We start from the raw sequence: 14804 nt of genomic DNA on the forward strand, positions 1-14804 counted from the left end.
CATTTGACACGCGTACCCGAGACCTATGCTTGCTTGGAGGTGGCTAGGTTCGGCGGTTACTAGGCCGGAGCCAAACCTTGACCCAATAGTTACCCCCTTAATTCTCTCATTCGTTTGCTTCTTGTTAAGAAGGATAGGACGCGAGAATTTAATGACCTTGAAATTCGTTTTACTCATTTCAAATTTCTTTCATTGCGAATTAAGCGCGCCTTTTGACATTGAGTACCATCCCTCATTAAATGCATTAGTACGTGTAGACCACTCCTAAGGGATGTCCGCTACTTGTCTCAAATGACGCTTGGATATTCAACATGAAAATCCATGTTGGGTTTAACAAACCTTGTCCTCGCAAAGGGAAAAGTTTTTTGCTTCTAGCGTGATAAGCAACTAAAGGTCTTGAGGATGTTCAGGAAAAAAAGTGACACCCTGTTCACTGCTAGATGCTGTTATTCTTCTTAATTTCATTCGAAATGGAATGGTTCTTATTCAGCAAAATTTTAGTCTCTATCTCAACCTAAATTTTTTAGTCTCCATTTCACTTGAAATGGAATGGCTTTAATTGAAAAGGTTGTTCATAATTGAAAATTGTGAAGCGAAAGAAAAAGAGTCCAACCAGGCTCAAGATTACGGTGTGAGCAGCCCTTGATCATTATTATTATTATAAGAAAAAGATAAGCTGAAAAGACCAATTATGGCTATTCCACCTGAGCGTCACCATAGCCCTTGATGGTTAACTGCCGAGTAATTGACGAAGTGACTGAAGAATACTACAATAAGCTAAAAACAAATTTTATTAGATTAGTGAATCAGAAGCAACTACATTTTTTTTCCGAGCTCCGTACCTAACTTACATAAGCACACGGGGGTTTGTGGCGGCATTCTATACTAAACAACCGCACGTACAAGACCCCTTTGTCACAAGCTTAACAAGTATAGATTTAAATGTGGAGAATCAGAGTAATTAGAATTTACATGCAGGGACACTGCCCGTGGAATTATGAGTCTGGTTGCTCAGACTTCACTGGTGCACCTGATGAGGATGCACAACTCCCATTTTGAAGGTAGAGGCTATTGGCCACCATAGAATCACTAACCAAGCCAACGTCAACATCATCAAAGTTTAACGTTCCTCTGAGCTTTCGGGTACTGAAGAAAAAAGGAATGCAGATGAGCATATGGTTGATGTAGCACAGAAGGATAAGGTTTTCCTCAAACCTAAGAAGTTGGAAGGCATATAGAAAAAGCATACCCATTCAAGCGGTTATTGATGGCGCTCAGGTCTTTTGAAGGGCTCTGATATGCATGAGTACTCTCTCCAACGCAAGCATAGTAGCTTTTTGAGCTATGTGAGATTAAAGCATCCATCTGTAGATGTAATTCAAATTTTAATCTCAATATATGGAACTGATAAGTCCAAGGATGCATAGCTACTAAGAACAGAGCACTTCAGCAATTCAACTTCCTTTGATGTCAAGTTTATGCGTTGAGATCACATTCACTACATCATTATAATCATAATCCTTTTTGGGTAAGAATCATCATCACAATCACCAAAAGGAAGTTGGAGATCATATTGAACCAAAAGAAATAAGTGAAGTTATCCCTGTTAGCATACCAAGTTGCATGCAAAGAACAGTGAAGGTCAAATAAAATGAGGCCCAATTGACCATGGTCTATTAAGAAACAGTAACATGGTCTTCTTCAAATGGGGAAATGCAGGGCTACAGAAGCAACCATGTTCCTGAATGATTCACAATTACTTATGGCCTACCCCTGAAAGAAACCATACTCTCTTTTTGAGGGGACAACACTGAAACAGGGAAACCTCGAGAGGGCCCAATCCAGGATACCACATGCACTACGAAAACAAAACTTCACTAAACAGATACAGACAGCTCCAGAACCTAAGCATATATGGTCGAGGAAAAATGCAGTAAAAGAGCAATGCTCATTTCTTCACACAGCACAAATTGATCAAGGATCAATAATTTAAAAGTAAATTATGCCCTTTGAAGGGGCTAAGGTCACAAGGCAGCAACATGAAGAATAATACTTTCTTCATATGCCTTTCGTCCTTTGCTCTAGCAGGCTTGTCAACATGCGAGGTCGACTAATTTGAAAAAGAAGAGAACAAAACAAAGGAGCAAAGCGTCCAAATACAAATACTAAAGAAATATACAAGTACCTTAGATGATCGCAACGGAGAGACGTATACATTGTGTGCTGCTGATACTTTCTTTGGCGACATATCGGGGAGACTTGGAAAAGGAGATATTTTAGGTGATCCAGGACATTGAGCTAACCAGCCCGGAAAGACAAAAGAAGCATATCAGGTAATGGCTAGCAGGACGGCAATTGCAAAGGACTCCAAATTACATATAAATTTGAAACAATAACATACCATCATTATTATTGTTGACTTCAGGAACTCGGTTAGTTTTTATAGTTGTTCCAGCAGGGCCGAGCTCAACCAGCAGTGACTTTACAGCAGGAATAAATATTACATTGTAAAATGTAATGATATCAACATGTTCCTGTGCTGTTCTCTGTTTCCAAAACATTCAGAGCGTTAAAACTTATCTAGAAAACCAACAGTTAAACAGAGATTAGGCGACATACTCCATTGCGCCGTGCTGATGGCCAATCAACAAACACACTGCGGAAAACTTGTGGTTTACATTGTGGTTGCTTCCTATAATTGTAAATAATTTCCCTAAAGGTCAGGGTTAGTTGAGATATCTGCAGGCCAGAACATAGCGAGTAAGAAAAAAGGAAAATGATTGAAAAGCAGCCCAAAAACTCTCACAAGTTGATCGAAGCAAACCTTTGCAACTCCATAGAAACAACAAAGGATGATTTGGTCAATGTGGCGGTTAAAAAATAGAGACGTCCGCTGACTTAGTATTTGTTGACAAAGACAGTAGACATTCTCCCTAATCTGCTGAGATAGTTGTAGCCTTTCAACCATACCACTGATTCTGACAGCAGCCAACTTGGTAATCTAGGAAGCACAAGTACAAGATAAGTACTGTTAATGAAACTAAAAAGACAAACTACAGTCGAGGAATTGATTCTTAACTAAATACAGAAAGTGAGGCCAGGTGGCAAATCCACAAGTACGACTCATGACAGGAACAGATGATTACTGTTTTACTTCGTTTGTTCAATAGCACAATAGCATTACAGGATACATTCCGCCTTTAGAGTGTCTCTACAGGACAGGGAGACAAATTGCCTCCAAAACCTTGGACATATCCATGATACACCCAACAGGAAAGTTCTCTTAGACTCTTGAGTTAATATCAAGTGACAATTTTCATCGTAAGTGTGCCTAATACCTTGCTAAAGAATATATTGATTCCAGTTTCTGCACATGTCTCTCCTCCACCACCCGGATTTGGCCGAGTTGGGCTGCACACATGAATATCAAATGCAGAACCCCTAGTTATAGAATAGCCATAGAATAAACTGACGTAAAGACCAAAAAGTACATTCACCACTTCCTACAAGAAAAGACAAAAAAATTCACCATTTCCTGCTCACATCTACATCAAATAGTACCTAGCAAACGCAGACTGCAAAGGAGGTGGCGGCAGCTTTGATTTAAGGTTACTGAAGGCCAGGAGGCGATCCTTGACTGGTGATGCAAAGGAATTCCTCTCTACCAATACACTTCGATAATCTGTGCAGAGTCTCTTTGGAGACTTGATATCCCCATTCTGACCTGAATAATAATAGTAAAAATACAGTATATATGTTAATTAAAAATCAAACTAATATTTTATTTAAACAAAATGAAGGTATTCCAACTTCTTCAATGAATGCCCAGACATAGTTTAGATTGGAAGTAAGGCATAAACATTATGCACTGCAAAGAGTTTAAAGCTAGATTTGCAACTACTTTGCACACTCGATAAAACTTTTAGACGAAAGCAATGATAAAAGTTTTAGACAAAAGCAAAGAAACCACTACCTGGTGAAGTCTCATGCTTCTGCAAAGAAGGCACGGGGGGCACCCCTCCACAAGAAAATTTAATGTGTGTGGCAATTGCATCTAAAGATGGCATTGGTTCTGCCAGTAATCCAAGACGATTTATTTCTGCAGAGAGAGTAGGCCTTGCAACTATCAAAGAATTATACATAGAGGAACCCTTTTCCCATACCATGCTCTCCAAAAGTCGTTCTTCCAATGAATTCAGATGTCGCCTCAATTCTCTCGGGAGAGATTCCTCATGTCTAATGAAACTCTCTATGACCTTGCTAAGATCAAAAGCTGTAATGCCAGTCCTCTCTAACACCGCGGGAAACAACATTGTGACAGTCTTATGTGTTGCCAGAACTAGTTCGGCAGAACAGGCAAGCATACATCTGTGGAACCTCTCATTAGTTAACAAAGAGGTCAAATTAGTTGCATGCAATATTTGGGCCTCTGCTCTACACATTGCTTCCAATACCCTATAATATAACTTGAGTGCTTCAAGTTTTCGTTGTTCTGCCCAGATGTTGTCCTTAAGGTTTGCATTTTGCAAATTTCCAGTCACACAACGTTCTCCAAGACCACTATTTGGAAATATAGCCTGCAGTATTATATGTGCCCTGCGTATTACATCATCAGTTACATCCCTATCACATGATGCCAGGAAACGCTCCAGCTCTGCTGAGGGTTTTGATGGAAGTGGAGAAATGACAGTCCGAAGCCACTTTGCAGTTGTCATTGCGGTGCTCACAGGTGTAGCTGCCACCTTTGAATTAGAACCACCAAGAATTCCATTTGCATGAGATGCAGGAGAGCGCTGGGGAGAGAGTGGACTTGTAATTGTCTTAGCTGGTGATGCTATCGAATCAAATTTCCTCTGTAGAAAACAGAAGAAATATCACTACTGAACTATTTTTCCTCTACACAAAAGAGAAGCAGTGAAAAATATATGCACAACTACATTAATTTTAAACAACGTAGTCCATTGAAAACATACCTTGACACCAGTTGTGTTCAGAGCACCTCCAGACAAGCTTTCTGAACCAAGTATGCTGTCCTCATCATTAATGAACACCCTCTCATCCAGCTCACCCTTGCTACGAATTGCATCACCATAATCCTTTTCCAAAATATCTAAACTGGATGACAAAGATGAGTCCTCCAGTAGATCTTCAAAATATGTCAAACCATCTGCATGAGTATCAGAATTTCAGAAGTGTAACTAAATGAACCTCTATACCCTAAATTACAAAATCCATAGCTATAAACATATACGTTATGTGTAGGAAAATTTTCAATAACCTGCATCGATGTTCTCCATGTTTTCACCCCTACACTCAGATGCTGGGTGTGGCGTTTTCTTCAAAATATCTGCTATTAAATTATTCGCCTTTTCCATTGTTTCCCTCAACTCATCTTCTGAGGTGTTATGCATGTTGCAAAGTGATGCAAGGATGTCCATACATTTCCCTTCTTTCATAACTGAACCATAACTCAAAAAAATCAGTGCAGAATGAAGAACGCCAAAATCTAACCCCTTCCCAGAAATTTTAAGAAGGAATAAAGAAGGGATCAAATTGCAGAAGGCAATGAGTAATTGAAAAAAAACAAAAAAAGTACCTCCTTTTCCTGGGAAGAAAAAGAAGAAATATTCTAATAAAATCTAGAAAAATAGCAAAAGAAATTTACCAAAGCGAGACTCATGGAGCTTGAAATTTCTGAAGCGAACAGGAACATGAATAATTAAGATAGCCTGTCACAGATTTCAGTAAGCAGTAAGAAAACATTCTTATCAAAACGCGTAGAGGGGCGCAACCTTGTTCTTCACTTTACTACTACACAATTTTCTAAAAGGACAAAGGAAAAAGTGTAGCCGAAAGAACATTATCAATGCGGCATGATATAACAATTCTTCAAGTTTTCAGTTTATTCTACAAATTCTACACTTGCGGCAATGAACATTCCTATTCATTTAAAAAAGATGAAAAACACAACCAGACCACCATCCCAGTGCTTTATTAGGCAATGGAATTGAGTAATGCAGGAATGGAACTCACCAATATGGAAACCAAACCATTTGTGCAAGTAACCAAGTCCATAAAACGGCTGAATACATGTGCACGAAGTGCCAAAAACAGCAACCATCCAAACCGATGGTAGTCTGAGACATAACCAGCAGTAGCAACAGCCAACTGATTATCAGTTTTTGCATCACTTGTCAAGAAGAACTCCCGGTATGCACGTAAGTAGTACCTTGTACCATTAATGTATAAGATTATGATGCCATTTATATAAAAACTAGAAAAATAATCGAGAGAAAGTAATGAAAATGCAGTTGCTTACAGCAACATAAGAAAGTTTCACTATATACACAATGAAAATTCAAATGTGACATCAGAATCATATGGTAAATTTTTTTTACAAGTATAATCACATTGATCAGTAGATATGATAAATAATATGGACTATAATATACATTCTATTTAGTCTAAAAATGCAGATCCCCCTTGCTTGAGCAACGTCAATATAACCTTCTCCATTGAATCACATTAAGAATAAAACACCACAACTAAAGAGCTATCTAGTCCCCTCCATAGAATGTCTAGAGCTCTCATAATAACAACCGGTCTTCACCACCCCGCATTTACCTCAGATAGATTTTAGTAATCTATGACACATTGACTAGGAGTGACAGAAATATCTTAATATTAATAAAAATAAATAAATAAATAAAAATCCAATCACTGAACTGAAAATATAGCATTTGACAAGCTCACATGGCAAAACAAGATTATACCACCAACCCTAATATTTGCAAGAAATTTCGAATCATAATACAAATCAAAAACTATATCCAGAGCTATCTAGTTCCCTCCACACTACTTCAGCACACACCTTTTTTTTCCCTTAAAAAAAGATTATGTAATGTACTCAATGGAAGATACCATTTGTTTTTCCTCAAATAGTTGATAATGCATCAAATACTAAAGACGTCTTTAAAAAAAAGATATGAAAGAAAGGACACTCACTTGCTAAGAAGACTCATGTGCACAAAATTGGCCTGCAACTCCTTAGCCTGATTGGAGAACAATGAATGCAAAACCATGAAACAAACTAAAAAAAAAAAAAAAAAAAGAAACTGTACAGAAATAGACGCATATTGAAACAGCCCTCTTAAAATATAAACATAATTCTCTGTCACATTAATACCTCAAGTCTGTTCTCCCAATCTGCACCATATAGATCACTCAAAATTGGACCAGCCTTAACAAGAAACTGTGGAAGCTCCTTGAAGAACTCCACAAGGCTGCAAAACACAAAATAAGAAGACAATAATAAACAGAAAAGAAAGAAAGCAATCAATCACCGGGAAAAATAATTAAAAAGTGAAAAAGGAAATCTGCAAGACTGGAAACATACTTCAGCTTTGCAACTCTCAATATCTGGCACAAGGTAACCCCATTCTCATCACACCCTTGCTGCTCACTATCTCCATTCTTCTCGCTTAGCCTTTTCACAGAATATAGAACAAACGCAAACCAAAACCTAAATGCTTCATCAGGCTGCAACAGACATACACCATTTGATTAGCTCACATAACAGTCTTTCTTTCTCCCAATTTCCACATGAACAGGAGAAAAGAGAGCAACAAAATGTACCACTCCATTTCCAATAGCCGAAATATTTGTCAGTAGAAGGTGTTTAGTATCATTGAACAGCTTCATAGCTTTTGAACAAGTGTTCTCATCCAATGACAATCCATTCTGTCATCAAAACCCACATTTAATTCACAGAAACCCGTCTTTTGGAAAATAAGACAAACCAAAAATGTGCACTAGAACTAAGAACAATTAATAAAAATTTAAATAACATTGATAATAAGGAGCAAAAGGATAAAAAACAAAACCTTGCAGAACTCATTGAATCGAGCTTCAGGTGAGTCCACACTGAAGCTACCGAGATGGGAATTGTCGGTTGTTGCATCCATAGGATTAGCATCTTCCATCTTCACCAGTGAAGATGGACTCATCCAAACCCTAGGAGATCAAATCTAAGCCAATGATGCACTAAAATCAAACCTAAAAAACAAAGAATTGCTCATTTCAGTTTACAGTTGCCGCAAACATAGATTTTTAGAACACAAGATTAAATTTCTTTGAATCAATCTGAACCCCAAAACCCTGAAACTCAAACTCACAAAACAATTTCTGAAAAAAGAACTAAGGTACGGTTGAATTAGCATATAGAAAGCACTTTTTTTTGCTTTCTCCACCCAAGAAAAAAAAAATAAAGAGAATTTCACTTCCAAATTATTAAAAAAAAAAATAGCAATTAGGGCATGATTTCTTCAAATAATTCACATTAACGAGCAATTAGCGAAGCGAACACCGACAAAATACCAAACTGATATCTCAAAAACACTAAAAAAAATTAAATAAAGATTGAAAAATAAAAAGAAAAAAGAAAAAAGCTTACGACTTTTGTTAGATCTCTCTTCCTGATCTCAACACAATAACCCTACAGATCCAGCCAAGAAGAAACCCCACGAAACGACGGTGTTTTCGTCAGATCGAAAACGAAATCGCAGAAACCTTTTGAGCTCTCAACCCTATGTTTCTCTCTCTCTCTCTCAAACACTCTTCTATTGGGACTCTCTTTTTGGGGGAAAACCCTCCGTGTGGTCGCGCGGGAAAAACAGCATGGGCATGTGCATATAACCATCATCATGGCCATGCCGTACGCATATACATGCATGGAGGGCCAATCGGGGTGCGACACGTCGTAGAGGGTAGGTTCTTTTTTTACCGCCAAAATCTCCTGCCGTTACGGATTTCGCTGATACGAAGCCGGACGTTAGTGCCGATTAACGGTACACTGACGGAAGGCCGTCAACCTCTTTCGGCCTCGGTAAATGAAAATCTGGGCCCAGCCCACACGTGTGTGAGAGAGAGCTTTGGGCCCACTGGATTGGTGTCTTTATCCGCGGCCATTTGTCGTTTTGTTCGGGGGTGTAAAGAGTTGTGATTTGGAAAAATAAACATAACCAAATCTGAAGAAATTAAAAAATAAATAAATAAATAAAAACTCTTTTTACTTTACCTTTTTGGTTTCACTCGAAGCTGAGTCGCCTCCACTGGTTCCGCCATTGCTCCACCACCGATGGTCTTTGTGATTTTGATTCCCATAAACATAATTTTGTTGGTTTTTACGTTTTCATTATAGGAATTTAATGGGCTTGGATAGTTTTTTTCTTTTGTGAGTAATTTTGTGGTTTTTTTTTACTGTGTTCGATCTTAGGGCGTGAATCTTGAAAATATTGTGGCGTTTGGAAAATTAATTTGCATTTGATTTTTTGTTAGTTGGAATTTTAGTTGAGGTATCAGAAAATATGTAGCTTTCGGAAATCTTTCGGTTTATTGCCACTTCGTGGTTTTGGAGTAGATTGTTTTGCGTATTTTTCTGGAGAAGCAGCGGCTGTGCCGTCGGAGCAGCAATGGGGTGGGATTTCTCTTGAATGGCGAAAGCGTCTTTGTCGACTGGTTTTGAGAAGAACGAAAAATAATTCAGTGTTTTCGTTTTCTTTTGGTTTGGTGAGATAAGCTTAGGTGTTTGTTATCTATTGGAGGGCACAAAAGTGTGGGTTTGTGCCACAACCTCACAGAAGCAGCTCTCCTCCGTCGTACTCCGCTTCACTGCCTGGAGCTTAATCAAACAACAGACTCCAACTACCAACGGTCACATGCGACCAGATCTGTGAGTTTCTGTTTCTTTCTGTCTCTCATCTTTTCAGTTTTCTTAGTAACCAAACAGCTCTTTCTGTTTTTTTTTTTTTTTTTTTTTTGTCCTTTTTAGGTTTCTGTATATTATATAATTTATGAACATTTTTTCGATATAAAGCATTCGTTTTGGGAAATTATGAAATTTACAGACATGGTGATTATGAAATGGCTTAAATAAGTTGATATGTTTCCTAAACTGTGAAGTGCCTGAATAGATGTAATTGTCACGGAGCTTTATATCGTTTTGGAAATGATTATAATCTATTCAATGCCACATGATATTAACTAATGACTGAAGGGAGTGTGAATTTCCCGTCAAATATCAGTCACTTGTGTTAACTCAAAATTTAAATTAATAGGAAATGATGAATTTATTCATTTAATTAATATTTTAGTACTCTTTTGAAATGGGTTTAGATTATTTCTTAATATATGGAACCCAACATATGGAATAATTTTATTTGAATGGGAAGTATAATGTAAAGTCAGGGTTTGAAGTTTGGACCTTTTGCTATGATATTAAGTTAAATTACCAGATATCCAAGAACTGATTTTAATTTTTAAGTGATTCTAACAGCTTGTATGATATTGAACCTTTTACATAATATTTTTGAGCTAAATTTATTCTATATTTGTTTTCTCTCAGCAATGACTTCAGTAGGCGTTCGTTCACTGCTTCTATTCTCTGCACTTTTTCGTGTCATTCTGATTGTATATGGAGAATGGCAAGATAGCCATATGGAGGTTAGATACACGGATGTTGATTACGTCGTCTTTTCTGATGCTGCTTCTTTAATGGCTTTGGGGGATTCTCCTTATAAAAGAACAACATATCGGTACTCTCCCTTGCTCGCTTTTCTGCTGATTCCAAATTCAATCATTCATCGCTCATGGGGGAAATTTCTCTTCTCAGCTTCAGGTTTGGAACATTTTTCATACATATAATCTCCTTATGGTATTTTTGTTTTTTGGTTGAGTAATGCTTCTCATGTTCCTCTTGTTTCCCTCCAAAATTGATGTGGCTTTTAAAATCATAATTGGATCAAAATTCAATAATCATCTATCACAAATTCAATGGTGATTTTAAAGCTACATCAGTTTTAGAGGGACACAAGAGGGATATAAGGAGGACTTCTAGCATTACTAGAATTATATATAAGTTGTTGTTAGAGAGTATTGATTTGTAGTGGCACTTACGTGTTTGTTCTGAATGTTCCTTGATGTTTGTTTCCATCTATAAGAAAATGTATGTAAGATGAAATTATGGGGTTATTCATTACATCCGTAAGGGAATTTCTTTATTCTGTTTGTCTCATTTACATGCTCTCCTTCACATTGTTACTTGAGAAAATATCTTCCATTGAAAGTTCATGTACTATCAAAATGCATTTCAACACCACTCTGTCATCCCTCTTTGGAATCATATAATTTTGGCCACAGAGTGAAAAGGAAAATAAAATAAGGAAAAGCAGGAGCATAATCATAGTTTGTATTTCTGTTGACAAGAGAAGGAAAAAGAAAAAACGAGGAAAAAAGAAGGGAAAAACAGATTGGGCTGGTCTAATGTTCCATGCAAAAAATATACACGTGATAACCAAACATCCAAATCAAGTGACATGTTCCATGCAAAATATATGCATTAAGTTATCTCTAGGTATCACATAATTGGGTGTGTCAGAATATTAGTTAAATAATTAAATTCACCTCTACTATTTTGTGGTTGCTTGATAGTCATTAGTTCTTAGGATGTTCAGGTCCCATTTCATGAGTTATCACTGTTAGGTGGCGTGGAGCAACACTGATTTTTTTTTCCTAAAAAAAAGTATGCTTAGAACATATGTTATGTGCGCAAATGCCCTTTTGTTGGTTTTGAATTTTTTGTCTTTTAGATATTAGTGTGGTATTACTCACTGATTTGTTTGTCCCGGTATTGTATGAAATAGAGACTGGTGAAAGGGCGTTTTTGAATTTCATACTAACCTATATGTTTACTATGGTCACATTGCAGATTTACTTGTGGGCTTGTTTATCCAATCTATTTTAAAGCTACGTAGGGTGCCTGACAAACTATGCACCTTTTCTGTAATGGTATGGCTCCTCAATCCATTTACCTTCACCATTGGAACCCGTGGGAACTGTGAGCCCATTGTTTGTGCCATGATTTTGTGGATCATTATCTGTCTTATGAATGGTATATTTCTACTTCCATGTTAGCTTTTTAAATAGACAGGATTGCATTTTTTTTACTTCAAATATGCCTGACTGTTCACTTTCTTAATTTATTTGTGTTGACAGCTGAAAAGTGGGTCTATGAAGATCTCCACTTACTTCTCTGTTTGTCACCAAAATATGACCAAATAAAAGGCTGTCAATTGCAAGAAACAAGTTATCTCAATATGTCCTAGAATGAGAAATTGGTCTCTGAAAAAAGTTGTCTGGTTTAAATGCTTAAACATCTCTTAGACTCCCCCCCTTTTCTTTCCATTTTGTTTCGCTAAACACCATTTAGAGAATTAGCAGTTTTAAGCTTGTAAACTGAAGTTAGCCATGCATGTAGTTACTGCTTCTCGGATTCTAATTAGTCAATTTAAGATTTAGGACCCATTAGATATTTTTGGAGACTGCTAGGATTAACCTCCTTTAGTTGCTTGAGTGTTTAGGATGAGAAGTGGCCCTTTTCTGTTCAGCAAGAATTTCTGATGGAGAGCCTACTTGAATCTCAAAAGCCTTAATGTGCATAATTGTTTGAAAACTTGTAGTATCTTTGGTTGGGAGGAAAGAGGGTGGAAAGGAAGGAGGAGAAGGGAAAAGTAAGGGAGGAAAAGCTCTTTCTACCGTTTGGTTGACTGGAGGGAAGAGATAGGATGTAAACAGAGTTACTTTCCACCTGGGCTGACAATTTTGTTTCCCTCCTGATTGGACGGAAGGTAGGAAAGAGTCATCATTGGCTGCAATTACTTTTAACCTATAGCTTTTCTATTTCTTAAACACACATGCATGTTGTACAAGTGAATAAACTTGAAATGCTGTTCTTTCTTTTCTCTTCTCTTAGGAACCAAACAAAAGAAATAAACATTTCCCTGCCATTTTCTTCCCTTTTCCTTTCCTTTCCCTTATCCCTTACCCCTTTTCTTTCTCTTCCCTTTCCCCTTTTGTAACCATACATATTGTTAGTGTGGGGGTGGTTAAAGTGGGGAAGCTTCATTCTACCCGGATTCTTTTTCTTTATATCAGAATGAGTATAAGTCCTCTAAATAGTTATTTGGCATTTTGTTTAATTTATGGATCAAATAAAGTTTTATCTTCATGTACCTACGTGGTTCTATACATTTCCATCTTACTCTTGATGGTCCAACGTTTTCTGGTTTACAGGTAACGTGTTACAAGCTGCATTTTGGTATGGGCTTGTTGTCCATTTTCGAATTTATCCTATCATCTATGCACTTCCTATTATCTTGGTTCTTGATCCACACATCTTCCAATCTGGTCAGAAGCCAGTCCTTAGTTATTGGACTGCTGGTCAAGGAAAGACAACACAAAGTAGTACAGATGTGACTTATCACTGCACTATGTGGACTGTATTGAGGAAAATATTTACAAGACAGAGAATTATGTTTGGCTTGGTATCTGGCATTGTTTTCCTCTCTTTTACTGGTTTTTTCTTCTACTTATATGGGCGGGCATTCTTACACGAGGCACTGCTGTACCATCTTACTCGTACAGATCCAAGACACAACTTCTCTATCTATTTCTATCACATATATCTCCATTATGAACAGAAGATTTCAGTGGTAGAAAAGCTTATCTCTTTTTTGCCTCAGTTCATGGTGCAGCTGGTTCTTATTTTCTGCTTTGCGCAGGACCTCCCATTCTGTTTTTTTGTGCAGACAGTGGCATTTGTAGCATTCAATAAGGTATGTTACTTTCTAACTAAATGTTTCAATTTTTTGGTGGAACCTACAGTACTTTTTTATCTATACTTTTGGAATTGCCGAGGCCACCTAGTATTTGCCTTGCCTGAAAATAATCTTTCAAGGATATATAAGCATGATAAAGTTGCAGACTACAACTACTCTACCTATCTATGTGCCGTTTATTTGGTTTCTGAAAACTTACCTTTCTATCATCTAAAAGAGAGCTCCTTCAAGACTTCAAGTCTCATATATGATCTTTCATACATTTGTTGAATATATTTCTTTTACAGGTAATTACAGCACAGTACTTTGTGTGGTTCTTTTGCTTGTTGCCTCTGATACTGCCATGGAGCAATATGAAGCTTAAATGGGAAGGCATATGCTGCATATTTGTATGGATGGGAGCTCAAATCCATTGGTTGATGTGGGGCTATATGCTTGAATTCAGAGGCAAGAATGTCTTCCTACAGCTTTGGATGGCAAGCTTGGTGTTTCTGGCTGCCAATACTTTTGTTCTCATCATGATTATCCGCCGTCACCGACACTCTCCGGTGTTTAAAGGGGTAGAGCATACAAGTTCCAAAAATGCAATAAAACTTGAGTGAGGAACATAGCCCCATGAGTGATGAAACTTGAGGAGCTTTCTTCATCACGGTTTTGCCATTGTCATGTTATTTTGGAAACTCTGTGGTGTTGAGCAATTTCTTTGCTATTTTTGCTTTGGGAATTTGTAAACAATGTTTTATCATATATGTCCCAAGAGGTATTTATGGGATAGTATACTTTTTTCTTCTTAGATAAGTAATTGGCCCTACGAGGAGGAAAAACAGGAGATTCAAATTAGTAGGCGTGTTCCTAATTGATTGGGCTACCTTATGGGACATATACTTGATCCAACCCCATTCATGCATTCTTGATTGGGGCAACTAGCATGGTCGATTGATTATTGGTGAATCAAGCATGCCATTGGGATTAATATGATGAAACATGTAAAAGACCATTTAAAATAAATGAAAAATAAAAAGAAATCGGCAATCAAGTTCTCTTGATTGGTGTCTTTGTATATTTTTTGTATACTTGAATTGTGCCCCTTTTAAGATGATAAGAATGTCATTGGGATGGACATGGCTTTTA

At 37.3% G+C, this 14804-nt stretch overlaps 2 protein-coding genes across 2 annotated transcripts; one reads left to right on the plus strand and one right to left on the minus strand.

Moving 5' to 3' along the window:
- Positions 1-773: 773 nt before the first annotated feature.
- Positions 774-8643, minus strand: RBR1 (retinoblastoma-related 1). Its single transcript, XM_059599483.2, has 19 exons — positions 8453-8643; positions 7884-8055; positions 7636-7740; positions 7397-7539; positions 7187-7283; positions 7006-7052; positions 6034-6229; positions 5666-5729; positions 5279-5458; positions 4974-5167; positions 3974-4853; positions 3562-3724; positions 3339-3411; positions 2825-3001; positions 2620-2739; positions 2402-2546; positions 2186-2298; positions 1250-1365; positions 774-1146 (listed from the first exon to the last, which is right to left on the minus strand). Exons 2-19 carry the CDS (start codon positions 8004-8006, stop codon positions 996-998), a joined length of 3087 nt encoding a protein of 1028 aa, XP_059455466.1. The 5' UTR covers positions 8007-8055; positions 8453-8643; the 3' UTR covers positions 774-995.
- Positions 8644-9049: 406 nt separating this feature from the next.
- PNT1 (mannosyltransferase family protein) lies at positions 9050-14447 on the plus strand. Its single transcript, XM_059578040.2, has 5 exons — positions 9050-9730; positions 10403-10675; positions 11765-11947; positions 13129-13670; positions 13961-14447. Exons 2-5 carry the CDS (start codon positions 10405-10407, stop codon positions 14273-14275), a joined length of 1311 nt encoding a protein of 436 aa, XP_059434023.2. The 5' UTR covers positions 9050-9730; positions 10403-10404; the 3' UTR covers positions 14276-14447.
- The last annotated feature ends 357 nt before the right edge of the window (positions 14448-14804 follow it).

This window comes from Corylus avellana, chromosome 2 (genome assembly GCF_965113065.1).
Source record: "Corylus avellana chromosome 2, dhCorAvel1.hap1.2, whole genome shotgun sequence".
NCBI lineage: Eukaryota > Viridiplantae > Streptophyta > Magnoliopsida > Fagales > Betulaceae > Corylus > Corylus avellana.

Bases quoted from the DNA above. Each gene is read 5' to 3' on its own strand.
- PNT1 (XM_059578040.2), top strand. From the start codon at position 10,405: ATGACTTCAGTAGGCGTTCGTTCACTGCTTCTATTCTCTGCACTTTTT. The intron at 10,676-11,764 runs GTTTGGAACATT...GTCACATTGCAG, and splicing joins ATTTCTCTTCTCAGCTTCAG to ATTTACTTGTGGGCTTGTTT. The intron at 13,671-13,960 runs GTATGTTACTTT...TTTCTTTTACAG, and splicing joins CATTTGTAGCATTCAATAAG to GTAATTACAGCACAGTACTT.
- RBR1 (XM_059599483.2), bottom strand. From the start codon at position 8,006: ATGAGTCCATCTTCACTGGTGAAGATGGAAGATGCTAATCCTATGGAT. The intron at 3,002-3,338 runs GTATTAGGCACA...TGTGCTTCCTAG, and splicing joins TCAATATATTCTTTAGCAAG to ATTACCAAGTTGGCTGCTGT. The intron at 2,740-2,824 runs GTTTGCTTCGAT...TCTGGCCTGCAG, and splicing joins GTTTCTATGGAGTTGCAAAG to ATATCTCAACTAACCCTGAC.